Source organism: Spermophilus citellus, assembly GCF_964194105.1.
Source record: "Spermophilus citellus genome assembly, chromosome: 6".
Taxonomy (NCBI): domain Eukaryota; kingdom Metazoa; phylum Chordata; class Mammalia; order Rodentia; family Sciuridae; genus Spermophilus; species Spermophilus citellus.
Window position 1 is genome coordinate 155,106,071 of NC_138187.1, and position 25,920 is coordinate 155,131,990.

The 25,920-nt window shown below is 34.8% G+C and overlaps 1 protein-coding gene across 4 annotated transcripts in view; it reads right to left on the minus strand.

Annotated features, from left to right (window-relative positions):
- The window catches only part of RASAL2 (RAS protein activator like 2), a 357,274-nt gene that overhangs the window by 146,989 nt on the left and 184,365 nt on the right, over positions 1 to 25,920 (minus strand). For all 4 annotated transcript variants that reach the window (XM_081300551.1, XM_081300550.1, XM_081300549.1 and 1 more), the window contains exon 3: positions 25,306 to 25,429. In XM_081300551.1, coding sequence (XP_081156677.1) covers positions 25,306 to 25,429 — 124 coding nt within the window. The remainder of the gene's footprint in view (positions 1 to 25,305; positions 25,430 to 25,920) is intronic.

Below are 25,920 nucleotides of genomic sequence, written 5' to 3' on the forward strand. Positions count from 1 at the left end.
AGGCATTATGAAGATCAGAATATCTGCTAAATCATACAGTTAGCATAGTACTTGTAAGTATTTAAAAAGGATTCATGCCTAATAAGTGACAATTATGATAACCACAGGTTTTAAACTTCTGGTTAAGAGACTGAGCTTTACCTTGCTCTTCCAGCTAAGATGATGTAGTAGACTCCATGTCTTTAGAAAGAATGGCAATTCGCTGGGAGCAAGTGTTATAGGGAGAAGGCCAAATCAAAGATTAGTCCCTTGTCTCAACTCAGGCCTTCATGAGACTACAACCGTATTTTAAAGAAAAATAAGCAAAACCTAAGTGGAAAACTACAAGGAAATACCTTTCTAGGTTTTCCATAACATTAATAATAGTATATTTGAGGAATGAAAGCAGCACTTCTATTTCTATGGAAAAACTCATTAATAACAAAGAGCAACAAAGTATTTTGGGATACTGTTGGATAATAACTAACAAATATTATTTCCGAAAGTACTCGCAGACTCAAGGACATGTGATACTAGTTCTCTTCATTTAAAAATGGAGCTTAGGGCTGGGGATGTGGCTCAAGCGGTAACGTGCTCGCCTGGCATGCGCAGGGCACTGGGTTCGATCCTCAGCTGTTATTAATTAATTATATATTAAGATGTTGTGTCCACTGAAAACTAAAAAAATAAATATTAAAAAATTCTCTCTCTTAAAAAAATGAAAATGCAGCTTAAATTGCATTTTAAAAATGAGACCTTCACAAGAGAAGGAAATAAAAGGCATAAAAATAGGAAAGGAAGAAGTCAAATTATCACATTACCCAGAAGATTTAAACAAACAAACAAACAAACAAACAAACAAACCCACCAAAAGACTGCTAGAGCTAAGAGAAAATTTGGCAATGTAGCAGGTTACAAAAATCAACATACAAAAATTAATATCTTTCCTATATATGAACAACAAATCTGCTGATAAAGAAATCACAACAATAATTTCACTCACAATAGCCTCATAAACAAAACAAAAACAAACAAATTAAACCTTAGAAATAAATCTAACCAAGGAGGTGAAAGCTCTCTACACTGAAAACTATAGAACATTTAAGAAAGAAATTAAAGAAGACACAAGAAGATGGAAAAACCTCCCATGTTCATGGATGGGCAGAATTAATATTGTTAAAATGGCCATACTATTAAAAGTAATATGCAGATTCAATGCAATCCTTATCAAGATACCAATGACATTCTTTGCAGAACTAGAAAAAACAGTCCTAAAATCCATTTGGAAGAATAAAGACCCAGAATAGCCAAAGCAAATGGAAGCCAAAAAGCAATACTGGAGGCATCTCAATACCTGACTTCAAATTATACTACAGAACTATAGTAACAAAAACTGCAATGGTTCTGGCATAAAAATAGACATACAGACCAATGGTACAGAATAGAAGACACAGAGACAAATCCACACATTTTGTTGTCTAATCCTTGACAAAGGTACAGAAAACATTTATTGGAGAAAAGAAAGCCTTTCAAACAAATGATGCTGGGAAAAACTGGTTGTCCATATACAGAAGAATGAAACTAGACCCTCATCTCTCAGCCTGCACAAAAATCAACTCAAAATGGATAAAAGATCCAGAAACTATGCAATTCATACAAGAAAACATAAGGTTAACACTCCAGTATATAGGCACAGGCAACGACTTTCTCATCTGGATCTCTAAAGCTCAGGAAATAATGCCAAGAGTTAATAAGTGGGATAGCATCATATTAAAAAGTTTCTGCATAGCAAAGTAAACAATTAGAAATGTGAAGAGAAAACCCTTCAGAATGGGAGAAAGTCTTTGCTAGTAATTCTTCTGACAGAGGATTAATATCTACAATACATAAATGACTCAAACTTTACAACAAAAAAAATCAAAACCACAATTAATAAATGGGAAAATGCATTAAACTGACACTTTGCAGAAATACAAATGGGTAACAAATGTATGAAAAATGTTCAACATCATTAGCAATTAGGGAAATGCAAATCAAAACTACATTGAGAGTTCATCTCACACCAGTCAGAATGGCAGTAATGAAAAATACAAATAATAATAAATGCTGGAGAGGATGTAGAGAAAAAGGAACACTTTTACACTGTTGGTGGGACTCTAAATGAGTACAACACTATGGAAATCAGAATGGAGGTTCCTCAAAAGACTAGGCATGTAACCATGATATGACCTATGCATTCCCATATTTATAGCAACACAATTTACGATAGCCAAACTATGGAACCAGGGATGAATGATGAAGAAAAGGTCGTATATAAACACAATGGAGTTTTATTTAGTCATAAAAATAAAATTATGTCATTTGCAGGAAAATAAATAGAACTTAAACATTATGTTAAGTGAAATAAGCCAAACTCAGAAGGTCAAGGGTCATATATTTTCTCTCACATAAAAGCTAGAGGAGAAAAAGAAAAAGAAAGGTGGTGGGTAGTGAGGGGAGGAGGAGTTAGGAATCGTGAAAATCAAAGGGATGGGGAACATGGCCGCCGACGAGGAAGCAGTGACTCTAATGTCTCCACATTAACGAGATCAAAAAGACCCTTTGGAACAGCGGCAGTCTTCACACTGAGGAACTCCTAGCAAAATTCCATGAAGAGGGGTCCGGCCGGGATCTGGTAGGTCTATTAGAAGTGTCGGTTTGTGGCCGCTGGGACTCGGGGCCCGGGGACTCTGGTACTTGCCGGCCATCGCCTCCCCGGCCCCGGGCGCCGCTGGAGCTCGAGCCAGAAAAACACGGACCAGGACGCGGCGCGGCTGGCTAGAAGCCGGGAACGCCGGGGGCGGACAGAGCGACCAGGGCAGTGCTGGCTGTGGAGGCCGTGGAGGAGAGAGGCGTGGGAGCTTGAGGCAGAGACACACCGGAGAGAGCGAGCCAGCACCCCGCCATCATCCGGAAATAGCGAGAAGAGGAAGATGGCGGCGGGAAGTGAGTAAGCCTCTCCGTTTTCCGCGCCCCGCACCGCCGCGTCTGAAAAGCTGAGACTGACAGCTGCGACTCAGCATTAAGCCATCCAGCCTAGGCGGCTGGTCAGCCCTTCTCATCCTGCGGAGGTGGATGCCTGCCGGGCCTTCGTGGGTAGTGGCCGCAGGGTCCAGGCGGGGCTTGGGAGACAGTGGGGATCTGCCCGTGGCGTTGATCGCCCGGCAGGGGGAGGCGAACTGTCGCCGTTTGCGGAGTACACCACTGTGGCAGAGGGCTGGAGTCGCAGGGCTGCAGCACAGGAGATAACTTCATTGAAGCCTGCTGCTACAAGTGTGTGGACACCTGGCTTTCCCTCTCCACACATCGGGGAAAACTTAAGAGCCCCTCCCAGCTCTCCCGTGAGTGCTACAGCCAGCCCAAGGGAGTCAGAGGTGGTGCGGGACTGCCGCTCCCGCCAGGGCTGACTGCTGAGGTCTCTTGCACCAGCTACGGGGGTGTGGCTACCGGAGGGCAAGTAAAATTCGCTGAGGATTCTCAGCACCAAGCTCTACAAAATTAGGGTCTGAGGGAATGGCAATCTGGAGGAGTGAGCCCAGTCGTTCATGAAAACAGGGCTCCCGGGAGCAGCAGACCTGGCCTGTAGCCAGTACTGTGGTGAGAGGGGCCTGGCTAGAGGAAAAGTGGAAGGGATTGGACATAAGAGGAGGCCCTAGGCACTCAGGTTTGGAGACTCGCCCAGTCTGGGAGGAGCTGCTGCACAGTGATTGGTTCCCGCGTACTGACGGGAAAGACTTGACCTGGTGGGTACAGCGCCACCTAGTGGAAGAGAAGTTAATCAAACTCTAAGACGGCATTTATTAGGTTTTTTTTTTTTTTTTTTTTTCCTTGATTGGGGTTTTTCTTTCATCTTCATTTTTCTATCTTGGTTTTTTTTTTCTTTTCTCTTTTTTTTCTTCTTTCTCTTCTAATCCTAATTTTAATTTTTTTAATTATTATTAATATTTTTTTTTAATTTTTGTTCTTTTTTAGTTCCTATTTCTTTCTTCTTTTGTCTGTTCATTTTTCTTATCCCCCTTCCTTGAATTCTACCTGCCTACTCTCATTCTCCTTAGTGACTTCTTCCCTTCCCTTCTAATACCTTTCCTCCCTAGCATCAAATAAATTTATAGGAATAAACAGTAACTCAGCAGTCAATCAGAACAAGAAGCAACATGAGCAGCTTCAAGAAACAAGGAAGAAAAGGAGTACAAACAATGCAGGATAGCCTAAATATTCAGGAGGACCTAGAGTCATCAGAAAAATGGTCATATAAAGACCTCAAGGAACACCTTAGACAGATGAAATGGAACATCAAAGAGGATACAAGACAGCAAATTCAAGCAGCGAAAGAACACATTGAGAATGAGTTACATAAACACCTAAAAGAAGAAGTTAAGCATCTTTATCAGGAGATAGATATTATAAAAAATAATCAAACAAATTCTAGAAATGAAGGAAACGATAAACCAGATTAAAAACTCAATTGAGAGTATCACTAACACAGTGGAACCAGTAGAAACCAGAACGTCAGATAACGAAGACAAAATATACCATCTTGAAAAGAGTCTAGCCAACTCAGAAAGGCTGGTAAAAAATCACGAGAAAAACATCCAAGAGATTTGGGATAACATGAAGAAACCAAACTTACGAGTCATCGGGATAGAAGAAGGTACAGAGATTCACACCAAGGGAATGAGAAACCTGCTGAATGAAATAATTACAGAAAACTTTCCAGAAATAAAAAAGGAAACAGATATACAAATTGAAGATGCATACAGGACACCGAGCACACAAAATCACAGTAGACCAACGCCAAGACACATTGTTATGAAGATATCCAATATACAGAACAAAGAGAAAATATTAAAAGCTACAAGAGAAAGGAGACAGATTACATTTAGGGGTAAACCAATACGGTTAACAACGGACTTTTCATCACAGACACTGAAAGCAAGAAGGTCATGGAACAATGTATTTCAAACACTGAAAGACAATGGATGCCAACCAAGAATTCTGTATCCAGCAAAATTAAGCTTCAGGTATGACAACGAAATAAAGATCTTTCATGATAAACAAAAGTTAAAAGAATTTGCAGCCAGAAAACCTGCATTGCAAAGCATTTTGAGCAAAACACTACACGAGGAAGAAATGAAAAACAATAACCAAAACCATCAGTGGGAAGTGCCTCAGTAAAGACAGAGGGCGAGGGGAAAGATAATCACGGAGAAACAAACTAAATATTTTTTTTAATAAAAAAAAAAGAAGGATAAACAATCAAACATGGATGGAAGCTCAAACCATATATCAATAGTAACTCTGAATGTTAATGGCCTAAACTCTCCAATAAAGCGACATAGGCTGGTATCATGGATTAAAAAAACAAATCCAACAATATGCTGCCTCCAGGAGACACATCTGATTGGAAAAGACATACACAGGCTGAAGGTGAAAGGATGGGAAAAAATATACCACTCATACAGTTCTCGTAAGCAAGCAGGAGTGGCCATCCTCATATCGAATAAAATCGACTTCAAGACTAAGTTAATCAAAAGGGATAAACAAGGGCATTATATACTGTTAAAAGGAACCATTCACCAACAAGACATAACAATTATCAATATTTATGCACCAAACAATGGTGCTGCGACATTCATAAAACAAATTCTCCTCAAGTTCAAGAATCAAATAGACCACAACACAATAATTATGGGTGACTTCAACACACCTCTCTCACCATTGGACAGATCCTCCAAACAAAAATTGAATAAAGAAACTATAGAACTCAATATCACAATCAACAACCTAGACTTAACTGACATATATAGAATATATCAACCATCATCAAATGGATATACTTTTTTCTCAGCAACACATGGATCCTTCTCAAAAATAGACCATATATTATGCCATAGGGCAACCCTCAGTAAATATAAAGGGGTGGAGATAATACCATGCATTTTATCTGATCATAATGGAATGAAATTGGAAATCAATGATAAAAGAAGGAAGGAAAAATCCTACATCACATGGAAAATGAACAATATGTTACTGAATGATCAATGGGTTACAGAAGACATAAAGGAGGAAATTAAAAAATTCTTAGAGATAAAGGAAAATACAGACACAACATATCGGAATCTATGGGACACAATGAAAGCAGTTTTAAGAGGAAAATTCATCGCCTGGTGGTCATTCTTCAAAAAAAGAAAAAACCAACAAATAAATGAGCTCACACTTCATCTCAAAGCCCTAGAAAAGGAAGAGCAAAACAACAGCAAATGTAGCAGAAGGCAAGAAATAATTAAAATTAGAGCGGAAATCAATGAAATTGAAACAAAAGAAACTATTGAAAAAATTAACAAAACTAAAAGTTGGTTTTTCGAAAAAATAAATAAGATCGACAGACCTTTAGCCATGCTAACGAAGAGAAGAAGAGAGAGAACTCAAATTACTAACATACGGGATGAAAAAGGCAATATCACAACAGATGCTACAGAAATACAGAAGACAATAAGAAATTATTTTGAAAACCTATATTCCAACAAAATAGAAGATAGTGAAGACATCGATAAATTTCTTAAGTCATATGATTTTCCCAGACTGAGTCAGGAGGATACACACAATTTGAACAGACCAATATCAATGGATGAAATTGAAGAAGCCATCAAAAGACTACCAACCAAGAAAAGCCCAGGACCGGATGGGTATACAGCGGAGTTTTACAAAACCTTTAAAGAAGAATTAAAACCAATACTTTTCAAGTTATTTCAGGAAATAGAAAAAGAGGGAGCTCTTCCAAATTCATTCTATGAGGCCAACATCACCCTGATTCCGAAACCAGACAAAGACACCTCAAAGAAAGAAAACTACAGACCAATATCTCTAATGAACCTAGATGCAAAAATCCTCAATAAAATTCTGGCGAATCGAATACAAAAACACATCAAAAAAATTGTGCACCATGACCAAGTAGGATTCATCCCTGGGATGCAAGGATGGTTCAACGTACGGAAATCAATAAATGTTATTCACCACATCAATAGACTTAAAGATAAGAACCATATGATCATCTCGATAGATGCAGAGAAGGCATTCGACAAAGTACAGCATCCCTTTATGTTCAAAACATTAGAAAAACTAGGGATAACAGGAACTTACCTTGACATTGTAAAAGCTATCTATGCTAAGCCGCAGGCTAGCATCATTCTGAATGGACAAAAGTTAAAGGCATTCCCTCTAAAATCCGGAACAAGACAGGGATGCCCTCTATCTCCACTTCTATTCAATATAGTTCTCAAAACACTGGCCAGAGCAATTAGACAGACGAAAGAAATTAAAGGCATAAAAATAGGAAAAGAAGAACTTAAATTATCACTATTTGCAGATGACATGATTCTATACCTAGAAGACCCAAAAGGGTCTACAAAGAAACTACTAGAACTAATAAATGAATTCAGCAAAGTGGCAGGATATAAAATCAACACGCATAAATCAAAGGCATTTCTGTATATCAGCGACAAAACTTCTGAAACGGAAATGAGGAAAAACACTCCATTCACGATATCCTCAAAAAAAATAAAATACTTGGGAATTAACCTAACAAAAGAGGTGAAAGATTTATATAATGAAAACTACAGAACCCTAAATAGAGAAGTTGATGAAGATCTTAGAAGATGGAAAAACATACCCTGTTCATGGATAGGCAGAACTAACATCATCAAAATGGCGATATTACCAAAAGTTCTCTATAGGTTTAATGCAATGCCAATCAAAATCCCAACGGCATATCCTGTAGAAATTGACAAAGCAATCATGAAATTCATATGGAAAAATAAAAGACCCAGAATAGCAAAAGCAATTCTAAACAGGAAGTGTGAATCAGGTGGTATAGCGATACCAGATTTCAAACTATATTACAGAGCAATAGTGACAAAAACAGCATGGTACTGGTACCAAAACAGGCGGGTGGACCAATGGTATAGAATAGAGGACACAGAGACTAATCCACAAAGTTACAACTATCTTATATTTGATAAAGGGGCTAAAAGCATGCAATAGAGGAAGGATAGCATCTTCAACAAATGGTGTTGGGAAAACTGGAAATCCATATGCAACAAAATGAAACTGAATCCCTTTCTCTCGCCATCCACAAAAGTTAACTCAAAATGGATCAGGGAACTTGATATCAAACCAGAGACTCTGCGTCTGATAGAAGAAAAAGTTGGATCCGATCTATAGATTGTGGGGTCGGGCTTCAAATTCCTTAATAGGACACCCATAGCACAAGAGTTAACAACAAGAATCAACAAATGGGACTTAATTAAACTTAAAAGTTTTTTCTCAGCAAGAGAAACAATAAGAGAGGTAAACAGGGAGCCTACATCCTGGGAACAAATCTTTACTCCTCACACTTCAGATAGAGCCCTAATATCCAGAGTATACAAAGAACTCAAAAAATTAGACAATAAGATAACAAATAACCCAATCAACAAATGGGCCAAGGACCTGAACAGACACCTCTCAGAGGAGGATATACAATCAATCAATAAGTACATGAAAAAATGCTCACCATCTCTAGCAGTCAGAGAAATGCAAATCAAAACCACCCTAAGATACCATTTCACTCCAGTAAGATTGGCAGCCACTATGAAGTCAAACAACAAGAAGTGCTGGAGAGGTTGTGGAGAAAAGGGTACACTTGTACATTGCTGGTGGGACTGCAAATTGGTGCGGCCAATTTGGAAAGCAGTTTGGAGATTCCTGGGAAAGATGGGAATGGAACCACCATTTGACCCTGCTATTGCCCTTCTTGGACTATTCCCTGAAGACCTTAAAAGAGCATGCTACAGGGATACTGCCACATCGATGTTCATAGCAGCACAATTCACAATTGCTAGACTGTGGAACCAACCCAGATGCCCCTCAGTAGATGAATGGATAAAAAAAATGTGGCATCTATACACAATGGAGTACTATGCAGCAATAAAAAATGACAAAATCATAGAATTTGCAGGGAAATGGACAGCACTAGAGCAGATTATGCTTAGTGAAGCTAGCCAATCCCTAAAAAACAAGTGCCAAATGTCTTCTTTGATATAATGAGAGCAAATATGAACAGAGCAGGGAGGAAGAGTGGGAAGAAAAGAGTAACATTAATCAGTGACATGAGATGGGAGGGAAAGGGAGAGATGAGGAAAATTGCATGGAAATGAAGGGAGACCCTCATTGCTATACAAAATTACATATAAGAGGCTGGGTGGGGAATGGGAAAATAAATAAGGAGGGAGATGGATTACAGTAGATGGGGTAGAGAGAGTAAAAGGGAGGGGAGGGGAGGGGGGATAGTGGGGGATAGGAAAGGGAGCAGAGTACAACAATTACCAATAGGGCATTATGTAAAATTGTGGATGTGTAACCGATGTGACTCTGCAATCTGCATTTGGGGTAAAATTGGGAGTTCATAACCCACTTTAGTCTAATGTATGAAGTATGATATGTCAAGTGCTTTGTAACGTTGTGAACAACCAATTAAAAATAAATAAATAAATAAATAAATAAATAAATAAATAAATAAATAAATAAATAAAAAGAAAATCAAAGGGAGATCAGTAGAGAAAAGAGACGGGGACAGGGGAGAGGCGGGAAGTGCTGTGGAGTGATACTGGCCAAATTACATTGTTATATTATGTGCATATACAATGTTACAACAAATTCCATCATTATATAGAACTATAGTGCACCAATAAAAAAAAATATGGGGGAAAAAACTTTCAAAGCCGGGTGTGGTGGCACATATTTCCCTAATTGCTAATGATGTTGAACATTTTTCATGTATTTGTTGGCCATTTGTATTTCTTCTTTTGGAAGTGTCAGTTTAATTCATTTGCCCATTTATTAATTGTGTTATTTGATTTTTTGTTGTAAAGTTTTTTTGAATCATTTATGTATTCTAGATATTAATCCAAGGTAGTTGGGAGGTTAAGGCAGAAGGACATTTACCCAAGTTCAAGGCCAATAAGGCAACTTAGGGAGACTCTGTACCCCCCCTCCCCCAAAAAAAGGCTGGGGATATAGCTTAGTGGTAGAGTGCCCCTGGGTTTAAACTCCAGTGGGTGGGTGGCAAGAAGCTTTCAAAAAGTCATTTCCTTCAGTGGCTTTAAAAATAAATATATAATTATTTGTTAAGCTTTACTGATTTAAGTTAATCTGCTGTCACAACTGAAACATTACAGACTATATTGAGTTTTTGTTGCTTTGGCAATCATAGGAAAAACTCTGGTGAATGAAATTCTGTCATGAGACATGCAATTTCTTTATAATTTAGAGGATGTAGAATGTCCATATGAATAAAATATTTGGCAATTAATAGCATTTAATAAATATTGAGCTCAATTAAATGCTGAATAGGAATGTACAATATGTTTTGAACATTTTGCAACTCATTGTGTTCTTTTTGATTTCATTTTTTACATGCACAAATATTATGTAAAATTAAAACATGTATCATAAAAATAGGAAATTTTGAATGTTTTCTGGGAGAGAATTTTAATTATACAATAACTGATAATACAGAATAAAGCATGGTCTTTAACAATAATTCAGGTCAGAAACTTCTCTGAGAAATATATATATTCTCAAAATTATTGTCATGGCCTGCCACTCTTGCCAGTTGAGATGGAAACCATTTTGTTTATTTCCTAATAGAGCAGATAAAGGGATTCTACAGTTTCTGTACAATGATATCCCTGTTCTGATTTTTCTGGATGACCTTCTTGGGAAATGTAATGGAGGTTCTGTGATTCTTCTGCCTGGCCTTTGAATATTTCCAATGAATGTTTCCTCAGCAAATTTATGAATCCCTCTTTTAAAGTTTTTGTCATTCATAAAATATCACTCAAAGTTAAGACCTTCCTGAGATAAAACTGTTTTCACTTATTTTTTAATTTTGTTAATATGACATAATAAGATCAGCATGTTAATATATTAATATTAAATGAGTTTAAAAACCCAAGCTACATGCTAAGTTTACTTTATCCAATGGGCACATTTATCTGTTGGTAGAAACCACTAATGAGATAGGTTACAGAAAAACATGGGCAGATAATTATAATTCTTAAATAAATAAAATTCTTTATTTTTCGTAGAATTACATCTTTACTCAACTGAAACAAACTTTTATTATCAAAGGTATTTTTTATCTTTAACTTCAGCAGTAATAAATTTAGATACTGTTTTATTTTATTTTTAATATCTTTATTGATTTTTTAAATTTTTTTTTTAAAATAAATGACAGTGGAATGCATTACAATTCTTATTACACATATACAGCACAATTTTTCATCTCTGGTTGTACATAAAGTATGTTGATATCAATTCGTGTCTTCATACATGTACTTTGGATAATGATGTCCATCACATTCCACCATCCTTGCTAATCCCCTGCTCCCTCCCTTTCCCTCCCACCCCTCTGCCCTATCTAGAATTCATCTATTCCTCCCATGCTCCCCTTCCCTACCCCACTATGAGTCAGCCTTCTTATATCAGAGAAAACATTTGGCATTTGTTTTTTTGGGATTAGCTAACTTCACTTAGCATTATTAGATACTGTTTTATAGAACAGACAATTACGCATTTTCCCCAGTAAATAACAGTAAAATAGACAACTATTTTATTTTCATAAGGGTGCAAAAATTCAAACATTGACAATGTCAGAGGACTCAGGATTCTAGAACTTGGGACACTTTCACTCATTTACTTCTAAGGTACCTATTAGTAGGTGGAAGAATACAGTGGCTAAGAAGACTGACTTTTGGGCCAAATTTTGGGGTTCAAATGCCAGTTATGCTGTTTACTACTCACAGGGTCTTAGAAAAGCACTGTCTCAGTTTCTTTAAGTATTAACAAACAAACAGGGATAATAATAGTATGAGCATCATATGTTACATAAGTAAACATTTGCAAATGCTTAGAATAGTATCTGGCACAAACAAGCACGTAAGTATTCGTTGAGTACAATAAAATGAAAATAGTCAGGGGAAAGGAGTTATAAAAAGATAAAGAAGGAAATAGGAATTTTTATCATTTCTTACTGATCTCACATAGTATTCTTTTCATCAAATCCAAACCTCTTTGCTATAAATATATTTACAGAATTCTTCATTCACCAAAACCCACAGGCTATTAACATCTTAGATTTTTTGACGTCTTTTCTTTCCACTTATAGAAATGTTTAATTCTTTTATCATGGAACACTTATTATTCATTGCATAATTCAGAGTAGAGGACACGGCAATACAATTTCATGAAAAAGTCTATCAAGTTTGTCAAAAAGTACATCCCTCTTTAATTAAGAGTGTTGTTCAGTGTTTCATTCCATTCACAAATATTTTAGAAATAAGACACTATACACTCTATAGTGTGACCACAGATGCCTTGATGAGATAATGATGACATCATAAATCACCGAAGAAGAGAAAAAAATGGACCGCTTTTGTGAAATAATTAACAAACAGGGATAATAATAGTAGGTACATCATATGTTACATAAGTAAACATTTGCAAATGCTTTAAATAGTACCTGGCCCAAACAATAGGTAGATAGGAAAGTACCTTGCAGAATCTTGATTATGTTCAAAGTACATCATTAAGACAAAATAATATATTTCTTATGTTCCTCATGTTATTAGCCTAATCTTCTAAACTTATTTAGTTTTTAGAAAAGATTTGTGCATAACTTTACTAGTCATCAGCTAAGAAATGTTGTAATAAAATGGAATTACAATAAACTAATGTTTAACTTTAGCATTCAATGATATTTATCCCTCTAAGGCTCTGATTTTGTAAGATAATTTAGTCAACAATATAGTTAACCAAGATTTATTTAATGTACAATAAATGCTAACCTAAATACTGCTAAATCTAATGACAGATCTTCCTGTTAGTTCATATGAGAAACATATCTACAGCAATCAAGGGAAAGAATATTTAATTTCATCAATCAAATGAATTTTTGGTAGGTACTTAATTGGTACATTTTTATTCTCTGTGACTTCTTTTTTTTTAATGAAAGGGTTGTTGTCTCTAAAGTTCTGTCATCTTGAATATTTGTCATAATCTATTTAATTGTATGTAACAGTATGCAATGAAGTCTGAAACTGTAGTAACATATTTAAAAGTTGGGTAGGTTTTAAAAATATTTCTATATTGATTGTTTGGCACTCAAGATATTTTTTCTTACTGAAAATATAGCAAAACTGGGGGAAAAAAAGTAAACTACCACTTAATAAACACTGACTACATGCCAGCAATCTGCTATGGAATTTACATTTAACATTTTATTTTTCACAACTCTGAATTAGTAACCATCATAATGATTTTATGCATTCAGAAAAACTGTTTGCTTAAATTACACATTACTTTCATCCAAGTATATATATGTAAAAAGTGATGTTTGTGAAAAAAATCATTATTTAAAATGAAATAAACTAATAAAAAATGACCTTATATCCACCCCACCAAAAGCAAGCCTCTTTAATTTTTAGCTTTTTCTATTGGTATTTATCTAAAAGTAAAAATTCCTCTCTAGATATTTGTATCTAGTTGTATTATTATTTAGAAATAATAAGATGAATCAAGTTGACTCCAAAGCCTTCCACCTGTTTGTCCCAGTTTGGAGTGGATAATCAGCTACTCAGTTGCCATCCTTGGCTTTCCTTTTACCAATATTCTGGGGATTCCCTTTTATCTTCCTCTCATCTTATATTAGATATTAGCTTAGATTATAATTATATCTTAGAAATCATATTTCTTTGTACTTTCAAGGGCATTGATCCATTTCTCAGCTTCTAATACTTCTTATAAGAAATCAGATGTTACTCTCACTGAAATCCATTAGAAAATAATTTTCTCCCTTCCTTGTGATGGTCATTATTATATAAAATATATGTATGAAGATCTGAATTTGGTGTCAACATACCTTGTGTACAAACAGAGATATAAAAAACTGAGTATATATGTGTAGTAAGAATTGTAGTGCAAAAAAAAAAAAGAGTACATGTATAATGGCATAATTTTGGTGTGAACATACTTTATATGCAGAGTTAGGAAAAACTGTGCTGTGAATGGGTAATAATGAGTGTAAGGCATTCAACTATTGTCATGTATGTAATAAATAAATAAACAAAATTTATTCAGTTAAAGAAAAAAGAAAATAATTTTCTGTTTTAAATTTCTAAAAACTTTTAGGAAGTTCTCTTTTTGCAGATGTTCTGAAATTTTCAAACATGTGCCCTGAAGTGAATCTTTGTTTATTCATTATACTGAGTACCTCTCAGGCCCTTTAAAATTGGAAATTAATAACCTTTAGTTCTAGGACATTTTCCTTTACGCATGTCCCTTAGGCTTTCCCTCACCACCACATATAATATTCCTTTGCCCTCTTCTCCTTTGATCCTTTACTCTACTTTGTTTTTCATCTACCACATTTCTTACCATATGACATATGGTAAAGCTGTTTGGTTTTGCCAGTCTATTCCATCAGAATGTAAGTTCTGTGAAGGTGGGAGGTTCTTTGTTTTACTATTGACTATTTTGAATGCTTTGTTCACACAGGCTAGAACCTTGTGCAACCTAACAGGAATTTTAAAACGTATTTGATGAAGGAAAGGATGAATTCCTTGGGGCAAGGTAATTTGTCAAGTCAGTCACTCTGAAGGGCTTTGAATTAGGGGGAAAAATCTAGTTGAGGAGAGGAATAAAAGAGAGACATGATCTCACAGTTGCCAGTTACTATTTATAGGTCATTTTTAAACCAAAAATAGTCTTATCAGTAATTGTATTTGTCTCAACATGTAGGAAGCACCACAATAAACTGGAGTATCATTTAGACCCGAGTTTGAATTCTGGGTCTGCCACTTATTTGGCATCAGTATTCTTATTTCTAAAATGAGGACACTAACAGCATTTGTTTCACAGGACTGCTGCCAGGAGGAAATGTGATAATGCACACCCAGACCTTAGCACTCTCACTATTCTGTCATCATTGTATCTGCCCGATACACTGCCAATTGTTACTTCACATTCATTCTGTTCTTTAATTTTGTTTTTAAAATATAAAGAGATAAATTTGAGGTGGCAATTAGTGATATGTATAAATAGAAAGAATAAGAGATTCTTAAAAACATGATTGGAGATAAAAGTTTGTACAGCATCCAGGAATTTATTGAATTCATTGGAAAAAAATAATCAAGCACATTAGTTTGGCAGGGCTGTCCTAGCAAATTATCTCAACCTTAAATTAACAAATTTATTCTCTTACTTTTCTGGAGGCTACTAGTCCAAATCAAGGTATAGGCACAGCCATAGTTCCTCAGAATGCTACAGAGGGAAATCCTTCCTTGCCTTTTTACAAAAGATTTGTTTAAAAATGTTTTTGATTCTTTAATGGCACTACTCTGATTAAAATAGGGAAGAAAAAGTATAAAGGCCTTTAAGTGGAAAAAATAAATGGAGACAATTATTTTTATTCTATTACCAGTTGTCTTTTTAATTTGGTCTCTTTCATTTCCTTCCCTTCCATTGAATTCAAGTTCTTTTCACTCTTTTCTACCCTAAATTTTTCGTGTTATGCTCTACTCTCTAAAGTTAGAAAGAAAAAATAATTTTGTAAGCAGGGAAAAAAATAAGAATGGAAATGAAAAATTTCCTTTGTGCTGTATTAAACATCAGTTAAAAGTATATATGGGGGGATATTACCAGGTAAATATCTGAAGGCAACAGGAAAGAAAACAGGCTGTAATTATATGAGTAAAAAATGTAATCAGATCAATCTAGTGAAAAAAGCATCTTTATGAGAAACTGAGGAGCTTTCTCTGTTAAATATTGTCACTACAGAGATTGTTTGGCAGGTGGGTGCCAAAAGGGTCATAACAAAACAAGTGCTTTGTCCCTGAGAGCATCTCCAATTTGTTTTGCACACAGCTAAATTAGATTTTCCACCAATCTAAATTTTAAGTCCTCGTGTTTGAAATATAAACTAAAAAGGCTTTTGGTAAACAGCTCAGCCAGTTCTGCTGAGAAAGAAAGAGGCAGGGGTGCAAAACAGAGAGTGCACGTGTATAGCTGATTTTACTTAACTTACCTGAAGCGTGTATTTTTCCTTTTGAAAAAGGTTGTGGGAAGTCAAGAGCCTAAGTCAAGTTTCCAAAATATATCTCAAAATGTATTATAAACATCACCCCTGCCCCAATCTTTCTACTTTCATTACATAATAGACTGGTGAATTATAACTACACTTTAGAAGGAATTTGCCAAACTATGCAAGTGAAAATGGGGAAAAAAACAAAATTGTAAAGGCATGAGATAGCTTCCTGAGGTGTCCATCTGAAATTTCTTTATTCGGTTGATTTAAACCTGTCCAAGCAAAATGAGAAATATAGTACCTACTGTATTATTTCACTGATCTTACTATAGAAGAAGGATTTTTTGAAATTTTTCACAATAAGGAAATGATAAATGTTTGAGGAGATAGATATGTTTAACCTGATTTACTTTTTTTTTTTTTTTTTTGGACCAAGGATTGAATTCTGGGGCACTCAACCACTGACCCACATCCCCAGCCCTATTTTGTATTTTATTTAGGGACAGGGTCTCACTGAGTTGCTTAGTGCCTGGCTTTTGCTGAGGCTCGGTTTGAACTAGTGATCCTCCCGTCTCAACCTCCCAAGCCACTGGGATTACAGGCATTCACCACTGTGCCAAGCTAACCTGACTTAAACACTATACAATATATACATGTATCCATACCTTTCATGATACCCCATTAATATGTATTTTTGTGTTTTTTATGTATCAGTTTAAACTAAATTATAAAAAATTTTAATAGACAAAACTCTTTGACTTTGTATAACTTAAGTTCTTGTCTCATGTATGTAGTAGCTTACTTTTCTGAAGATTTTTTTTTAAAGTTTCCTGTGCCCTTCCTGGTCTCTATTTTTTGTTTAAACTTTTGTTTTTTTCTCTCTCTTTTATGCTAGAGGTTTTTGTTCATGTCTGTTAAGCACTGAAAAAGTCAGCAACCTTAGATATGGGTTCTTGGTAAGGCTGGTAAAATATACCAAAGGGTATACTTCTAACCTCCTGGGTGGAAAGGAATGGCAAGTGAGCCGTTTCATCCTCTAGGTGCAGATGTTCATTTACTTCCCTTGCATTTGGTAAAGTGCCCTGCTCTCACTTTTTCCTGATATTTCCCAATCGAGATATACTTGGTTTTTTGTTTTATTTTATGTCTTGTCTTCTGAGACCACACCTATCCTAGGGTAGAGGTATACTTGGGAAGAACAGTTGTTCAGTGGAATAGGAAAGAGAACATGATATATGAATTGACCACCATCTGTTTCTAGTACCATTGATTCCTAAACTATTTGAAGATTCTGTGGTAAAAAATACGATTGGTTCTCAGCTTTCTTCATTGCCACGTTAAGATTTGACTCTCTCAAGTGAGCTTACTATTTGCCACTCTATTTGCTTTCAGTTTGTGTGTGTGGGTGGGTCATTGCTTTATTCTTTCTCATTCTCCATATCTTTAAAATAAATAATTTCACTACAGCTTTAGTGGGGTTTCTGGAGGGAGTGCAAAAACTAGATGCTTGCCTGCCATTTCTTTCCACAGAAGTCCATGCTGAATCTAAAAACCATTTCTACTTGTTTATATCACTCATTACCCCTTCCCAACCACCACAATGTTTTAATATTAACATATACTAAGATGTTAATTTACTATATTACTAATTAAAATTGCTAATATTAAAATAGACTAGTATTACTAATACACTAGCTAGGACTGATTAAAAGGAGTCCTAGCCTAGGTATCATATTTTTGAGAACTCTACTCTGGTCCTTTTGGGCACCAATCCCCACAAAGCTTAAATGGAAAACTGAGAACGGCAATCCTGTCTGACAAATGACTGTGAATTAGAAAGAGAACCCCTTGTATAAGATACTTTACTACCATCTGCTGGAAATTTTATGAAATAACTACAAATCAAGGATGACAATTTAAGGAGTCACCTTTGCATTAGTTAAAGAATCTATATTGTGCCAAGATGAAGAAGATAAAAGAGTAAATTAGGGATGCTTCTTCTTTCTAATGGACAAATATGATTAGAATAGGTTGGTAGTAAGGTTGGTTCTGTTGTAATGCTTGCATTGAAAATGTAGTATTCCACAGCAAAACTACAAAACTACCCAACCCAAAGCCCTAAGAAACACTATTTCAAGGCTTCTACCTTAATTATCCATGTTTTTGTTTTTTGACAGTTCTTTAGTCCATTGGATCTTTCCTCAAATTACCTGTATTTCATTAAAATGGATTAATAATGGAATTTAAGTGTGAAGGCTGGGTATTATGCAGATATCTTAGTGTGAGCTTGCTTATAGATGGTCATCAAATTATCTTAAACTTATTTTACAGGAGAGGAACAAGACTTGACATTTTAGGCAATTTCAAAGAAAACTAAGAATTACCATTATTTATTGGGCTCTGGCTTTCAGAGCCAGAAAGAGTGGACTACTGATATTTTTTCATAAAGATCTGGACCATTTATCTGCCTTTTACCATGAAGTTAAAGATCTGCTTCTACTAATTAAATCAATATATGCATTAAGTTAATAGTCTAAACATTAAATAATACCATACATTTATCAAAATAGAAGATATATTTCTTATAATATTAAATCTTCATTACTCACATATCCCCTACTATAAGTATTATTACCACCTTGTATTTTTATAGATTCTTTCAACTTGAAAATATTTAGTGAATTATCTAGATATCCCTAATAATGTCTTGGGAATAAAAAGTAAGCCATTACTAGTTTCTACATACAAAGGAAGAACTGAGTTTAATTTAATTATAACAGAGGGTGAGAGTTAAAGCCAAAATTTGAACAATCAATATACTCAAATTTTGATCAAAACATTTATTCTTTATGATAATTTTATAAATGACTTTGAGAGGATATTCTGATTTAAATATTTGTTTCATTTAAAGTTTCCTTAAATGTTTGTCACTTAGATTAATAAACTTAGGAAAGGATAGATTAGGGTTGGCTTTTATTGGGGTGTTTACAATTTGGCTTTCCTTTTCTGGTGTTTTAAAAATTTTTCTCTTTGACTTCTTAATTTACATAAACATGAAAATTTTGAATAGGTGACTTTTGACTCTTAAAGGCTTTCAGTATATTCTTTCCTAAGGCTTGCTTGAATGTATCAGAAGCATACTACATCAAATTATAACTTAAATACATTTACCAAATGTTTATGGGGGTTTTCTTAGTTACAGATGGATACAATACTTTTTTTTTTTGATTTATTTATTTTTATGTAGTATTGAGGATCCAACCCAGTGTCTCACATGTGCTATATAGGCTACAACTGAGGATTGAACATGGTGATTCTACGACTGAGAATTCTACCACTGAACCTCTTATAATCCCAATCCTGTTTATGGGATTTTGAGTACTACATAACAGATTTACTATTACAATAACAGCTTGATTACCTTCCTTCCTGCCTTCCTTCCCTCCCTCCTTCTCTTCTCTTCCCTTCCTTCCTTCCTTTCCTCCCTCCTTCTCTTCTCCTCCCTAAATCCAGTGATTCTGTAAGTAATACCATGAGGTAACTTTAAGATTTTATCATAGTATAATAAAATAGAGGCATGAGATCACTGAGTCTTCAGTTATTAGATGTTTGGGTTTGAATTTATCAAGTTTGATCTGTACTTTCTGTTTGAGAATTGGGAGAGTCTTGTACTTATGAATGTCAGACACTTTCTAACTAAATTAGCTTTATGATCTTATTAATGATGTTACCAGCAAACAAGTATTCTTGATCAATTAATGCCATTTGGGCATGAAAGAATGACCTTTACTGAAAGAAAGAATTTTAACAAGGAGAAAGCAAAGAGTTCCTAACTGATCTTTGTGCTAGCCACCAACTAGGCAGTAAGTAATATGAGGTAGTAACAAGAATATTTCTTCCATAAATGTATAGTTCACAAAAATGTTGTCTACTGTTCAGCTTTCCATTTGTCTCTTTTCAGAGTTCTTGCAAGATATTTGATAGCTATGTTTTTTAAGTTGACTTTATACAATTTTATACTTACACTGAAAATGAATATTTACTAATTCTAGTTCATGCTCTCATGTAATTATTACACCTCCCAGTATTGTTTCTATACAAAGAACTCCACTCTCTGAAAACAGTAATTTCCTTTTGAAAAACTCATGCTTTGCATTGTTTAAATTTAGATGACTTTTGATGAATATATTAAAACCTGGTATAACCAGGGGGAACTATTTTTTCTAGATTTTCTAAATCTGAAGTGGGTACTTCATAGACATGATGTTCATGTACCTTAAGAAAACATCATATTTTCAGTGGAAAATAATTTGAACCAACATCTGTGTAAATTTTAGTGTCTTCAGTAATCTGTAAACTGCTGAGTCTGAGAACTATACCAGTAAGAAGTAAATTCGGGCCTAAATTGCTATCATCCCTTGTCTAGATTACTGCAGTAGCATTCTAGCTGGTCTCTGAAATCCCATTCTCATATCCCTACTCAACAGAGAAGCCAGTGACTTCACAACTCTCAGAGAAGTTAAGTCAAAGTCCTTATGATGACCTCTCATCCCTAGGTTTCCATATACCTACACACATATTTTTTGTTAGTAGTTATTCAATCTCAAGGAGACGTTCCTTCCTTGATCACTTAAGCTAAAATTATAATTCTTTGGAATGTCTTGTCCCTGTTCCTTACTTTACTTTTTCTTTGTATTTATCATCTAGAATATTATATATTATGCATATTATATTTATATATGTATATATTTATGGCTCTTCAACAGAAAGTAAGCTCCATGAAGGAGAAGACTTTTGTCTGTTTTTTTCAATGCTAATTCTGAGAGCCTAGAATAGGATCTAGCATGTAACTGTTCAGTATTTTTATTGAAACCATCTAAAATAATATCCCATACAGATAATAAAAGCTTTAAGTGTAATCTGTCCCTCCTTCCCCTTATTTGTACAGATAGATTTAGTAATTGATAAAGGGGTGGTGTTATCTCAGTAGAAGAATGTTTTATGGGAAGAACATAATAAGGAGAATTAAAAATTGCTGTTTAGGGATTTTGGAGTAACTACCTGTTTGAAACTTATAACCTCTTAAATAACCTCTTAAATGTCTTCCTTACCTCCAATCTTAGGGATGAATAAAATGATGATTGCCTATTAAATTTTAATTACCCACTACTAAATTAACAGAGGAAATAATTATTATTGAATAGCCTCTTTTTCTGATATGATTACTTCTTGTTGCCTCTGTCAGTCATATATTTATCAAATTCAAGGTCAGAAGAAATACAAAGACCAGTTAAAAATTGTTTAAATTTTTAAAACAGCTACAATAGAGTAGTAGTAATCACTGTCACTATTGTCACAACATGACTGACCAACTTAAGCATGTACTCTAATCTTCATCTTCTTTCTTTTCATTCATTTTCCCCTTAATCATTTGGTCACTTAAATATTTGTAGAATGCCTATCATTTTGTTATCTTTTTCAAAGGCAAACTTCAAAAAGAAGTTGCTGCTGATTTCTGTTCCAATTTCTCACTTATAAGCTATCTTCTAACCCTTTTCAGCATAGCTGCTGTTACCACATAGCACTGGAACTGTGTCTAAACTCACTGAAAACCTGAACATCACTAAATCCAATGATCTTTTTTTTAGCCCTTACTTGGTTGCTCTCTGAGTAACACACAAAAGAACTAATCATAGTTATTAATCATCCTTACCATCACTTGTTCGACAGAAAAACTAATTCGGGTTCCCCCCCACCCGCCTCCTTTTTTTCCTTTTCATTAAGTATAATACACATATAGAAAAGTGCTCAAATCATTAATGTCTAGCTCAATGTCAATTATCTCAAAGCAGACAACCTTGTGTAACCACTACCCAAGTCAACAAATAGAACATTCCTAGGATTAAAGCAACCTCCTTCTTATTCTTCCCAATTACTATAATTCCTGCCTCCTCCCATCTGACCAAACTAACCATCTGATATCTAAAACCATAAATTGGTGTTGCCTGTTTGGAGCATTATATAAATGGAATGACACAGTATGTAGTACTTTATGTCTATTCTTCAGTGAATCCTTTGTGAATTATCTGTTTGAACCTCTTATTTTTCTGTTAGGAAGTCTTCATAGATACTAAATAAAATCTAATATATACAAATATATGCTACTCAGTAGTTTGCCTTTTCTCTTTCTTAATAGTGTTATGATGAATAGAATTCTCAATCCTAATGTAGTCCAATTTGTCAGAGTTTTGTATTCTGTTAAAGAAATCTTTATCTATCCAAGATCAGGAAAATATTCTTGTATGTTATTTCTGGAAGCTTTATTGTATTATTTCTCATTTAGATATACAATGCATTTGGGATGGGGTCAATTCCCCCTACCTCTCATCAAGATTATCTAACTGACCCAACATCAATGATTAAGAAGACCATCTTTTCCCCCACTGCTCTATAGGGCCTCCTTTCTTACACCAAGAGTTAATATACTTCTGGGACCATTTCAGGTCTCTCCAATCTATTTCATTAGTTTATCTGTTTATTCTTTTACATGCTTGCATTGTACTTTTACATCAGATTTGATATTAGTAGATTAAGTCTTCTCATCTCTATTGAAACCATCTAAAATAATACCACATATAGATAATAAAAGTGTAAACTGTCCAGGTACTTGTCTTCTACCTTAGCTATTTTTTTTTTAATATTGGGGATTGAACCCAGGGGCACTTTAACCACTGAGTTACATCCCTGGCCCATTTTTAATTTTGAAACAGGATCTCGCTAAGTTGCTTAGGGCCCCAGCTAAGTTGTTGAGGCTGGCTTTGAACTTGCAATCCCCTGCCTCAGCCTCCCAAGCTGTTGGGATTAAAGTTGTGCACTACCTGCTTTTTTGAGACAGGGTCTGACTAAGTTGCTGAGACTGGCCTTGAATTTATAATCCTCTTGTCTCAATCTCCTGAGTTGCTGGGATCACAAGTATGTGCCACTGAGCCTGTTCTACCTTGACTATTCTTGGTCTATATAATATTTCTAGATGAATTTTAGAACCAACTTACCATTGTGTATGTGGAAGGGTAGTACAACTGTGTTGTAATTTTGGTCTTCAGAACCAAAGGATAACATTGTCTTCTAATACATAATCGTGGTATAGTCCTCCATTTATTTAATAGTCTCTATATAAAAGTCTTGTACATTTCTCATTGGATTTCTTTTTCCTAGGTATTTACTGTCTTGTACTGGAGTTAAAATTATTAATTTACTGTTTGTTGGTATATTTAAATACCAGTATAAATACAATTGATTTTTATAAGCTAACTTTCATTTTTGTTTCTATATGCATTCATTTTATCTTGTTAACTACATAAAAATCTTCTAAAAGCAGAACTCTTAAGGACTCACATAGAATGTTACATATACTGAAATTATTCAATGAAATATTTGACAGCAGGAAATTATGCCTAAAGACAAATCAGCAGGATATAAAAATGGAACAAAAATCTAATTCAAAATTAGACTGGCAAGTAATGAAGAACGGCTGTAGAAGTAGTTCTTTTGCCTCTTCTATTTATGGGTATAGCTTCTAGTGCTCATTTAGGATAACCATTCTGAAAATGATCATGAACTGCCGTGAATCAAGATAGTTACCAGACTTGTCAAGGACAAAAGAGAGGGGACTGGCTCTAGACCAGAGGCTTTTTGCTCCTCATCTTAGTTTGCTTTGGGGACAAGTACCTGGAAGACTGTAGATATTTAACAATTTACTATATAGTTCTCTCTTCTATAACATTGTAATAATTCTTCAGAATATGTTTACACTTCCTCAAAATCAACTGACTTTTGTGAAACAAAGCTTGAATAATCAAAAGTGGCAAAGCTAGTTACCAACATAATATTGCAAATTAATGAAAGAAAAGGAATTGAAAGCAGGTGATTCAGTCAATTCAATATATGTGAAATATCAATGTATGTGAAATATAAAAGGGCTATAAAATGAATGCACCCAGATAGGTTTTCAATGTAATTTAGGTCTACACCTAAACTGGTTTCATCACATGCCACGAAGATAAAATGGAAATAAGATGATAAAAAAAATACGAATTTGGAGAAAACAATTTAGTAACCTGACTAATTTCTAGAAAAGCAACAACCATTACAGGATAATAAGAGAAATAAAGGATTCAAATACTGACCAAGAGTTCTGGACTTCATTTAGAAAATAAAGAAAAAGGCAAAACCGAAGCATAAGAAAGAAAAAAACCCAAACCAAATCCTGATTTTAAACATAAATCATAGCATTATACATATGGCCACCATAAAATTAACAAATTATTCTGTTTTAACTACCTATGAAAAGTGTTTATAACTAAAAATCTATAGTTCACTAAGTGCATAACAAACAATATGAAGTACCAACATAAACACCTAACAGAATACTGTTGATATGAAATGAGGAAAGAGCTAGCTACTTTGATACTGATATTAATTCCTTTAATATATAATAACTGAAGTGAGATTTTGTTTCTTTGGGGTTTTTTTGTTGTTGTTGTTAGTTTGTTTTTTGTGGTGTTGGGGATCAAATCCAGGGCCTCCCACATGCCAGACAAGTGTTCTTACCATTGAACTACATATATCCCCAGCCCAAGATGGAGATTTTAAACTTTTTCCCTTCTGTCATCCACTCCAACCATGATTCTGAATTGAAGTTATATATAGCATGCAAAGTTAGCTTAGCTAAATTAGCCTAATCTGACACTCCATTGTACAAGACAAAAGACAACATCAGTAGCTATGTGAACAGAGTATGTTTTTAATACTAAGTTCTCAATACTAAGTTCTCTGCACATACTGATTTCCCTGTCAATCTCAGGGCTTCAACAAAATAGCCAAGCCTCTATTAGAGCTCAGTAATAAACACAAAAACAACATGTCATCCCAACTTGCCAACACAAAACAGCAACCTCACTAACTAGAGTTCAGATAAATAAAAACTTTGCTGTTACATGATTATAAATAACAAAGAAAATTCTAATGACCTCTAACTCTGAGTTAGCATGTTATTGGTTTCAATGCACTTACTTAGCAGGAAACATAGGATGTTTTGTTTTACTATAACAAATCCACAAATTATCCAATAAAATCTAGGAATTTCTTTCATTTTATTATTAGCTTACCCAGTTTAGTGGCGCCCTCTGGTGGGTATTCAGGAAACTGACCCTCTGAAGGGACACTGACAGTTCTCCTCAGGCATCGCCCTTTGGATGAATCTGCCTGTTGCTCTTGTCCTTCCCCAGGTATCTAATTAAGCAAAAGAAAAAGAGATGAAACTTAACAGTGAACTGGCCCTAACTACTTTGTGATTGAATAATTCTTTTAGTTAATGAAGACAGTAAGATAAAATGAGAAGAGTAAAGTAGGAGAAATGTAGATTAGTATTCACAATGGTAAGGTATCACTAACCCCTTTTCAGTTTTTCTTTAAAAAGAAATCTGAAAGATCAGGAAAGGTGAGTATGTAAATTAGCTTAAAAGAAGTATGTGCAAATCATATCCAGTGTGAACCTGCTCTGGGAGCTCAGAAAGCAAAACAAAACACCCACCCACACAAATAAAAAAGTTCTTTATCAGAACATGGTTCAAAGGCTCTAATTTTACTCAATGTTCAAATAGGTAAATAGAAATAAAAATTGGCCAGAAATATTTAGCTTCAAAATTCCTTTAAAGGAGGTGGTTTCGTTAGGGTAGTAAAATCACCTAAATATTCTTCAACTTTATGATCAAGCACTTTAT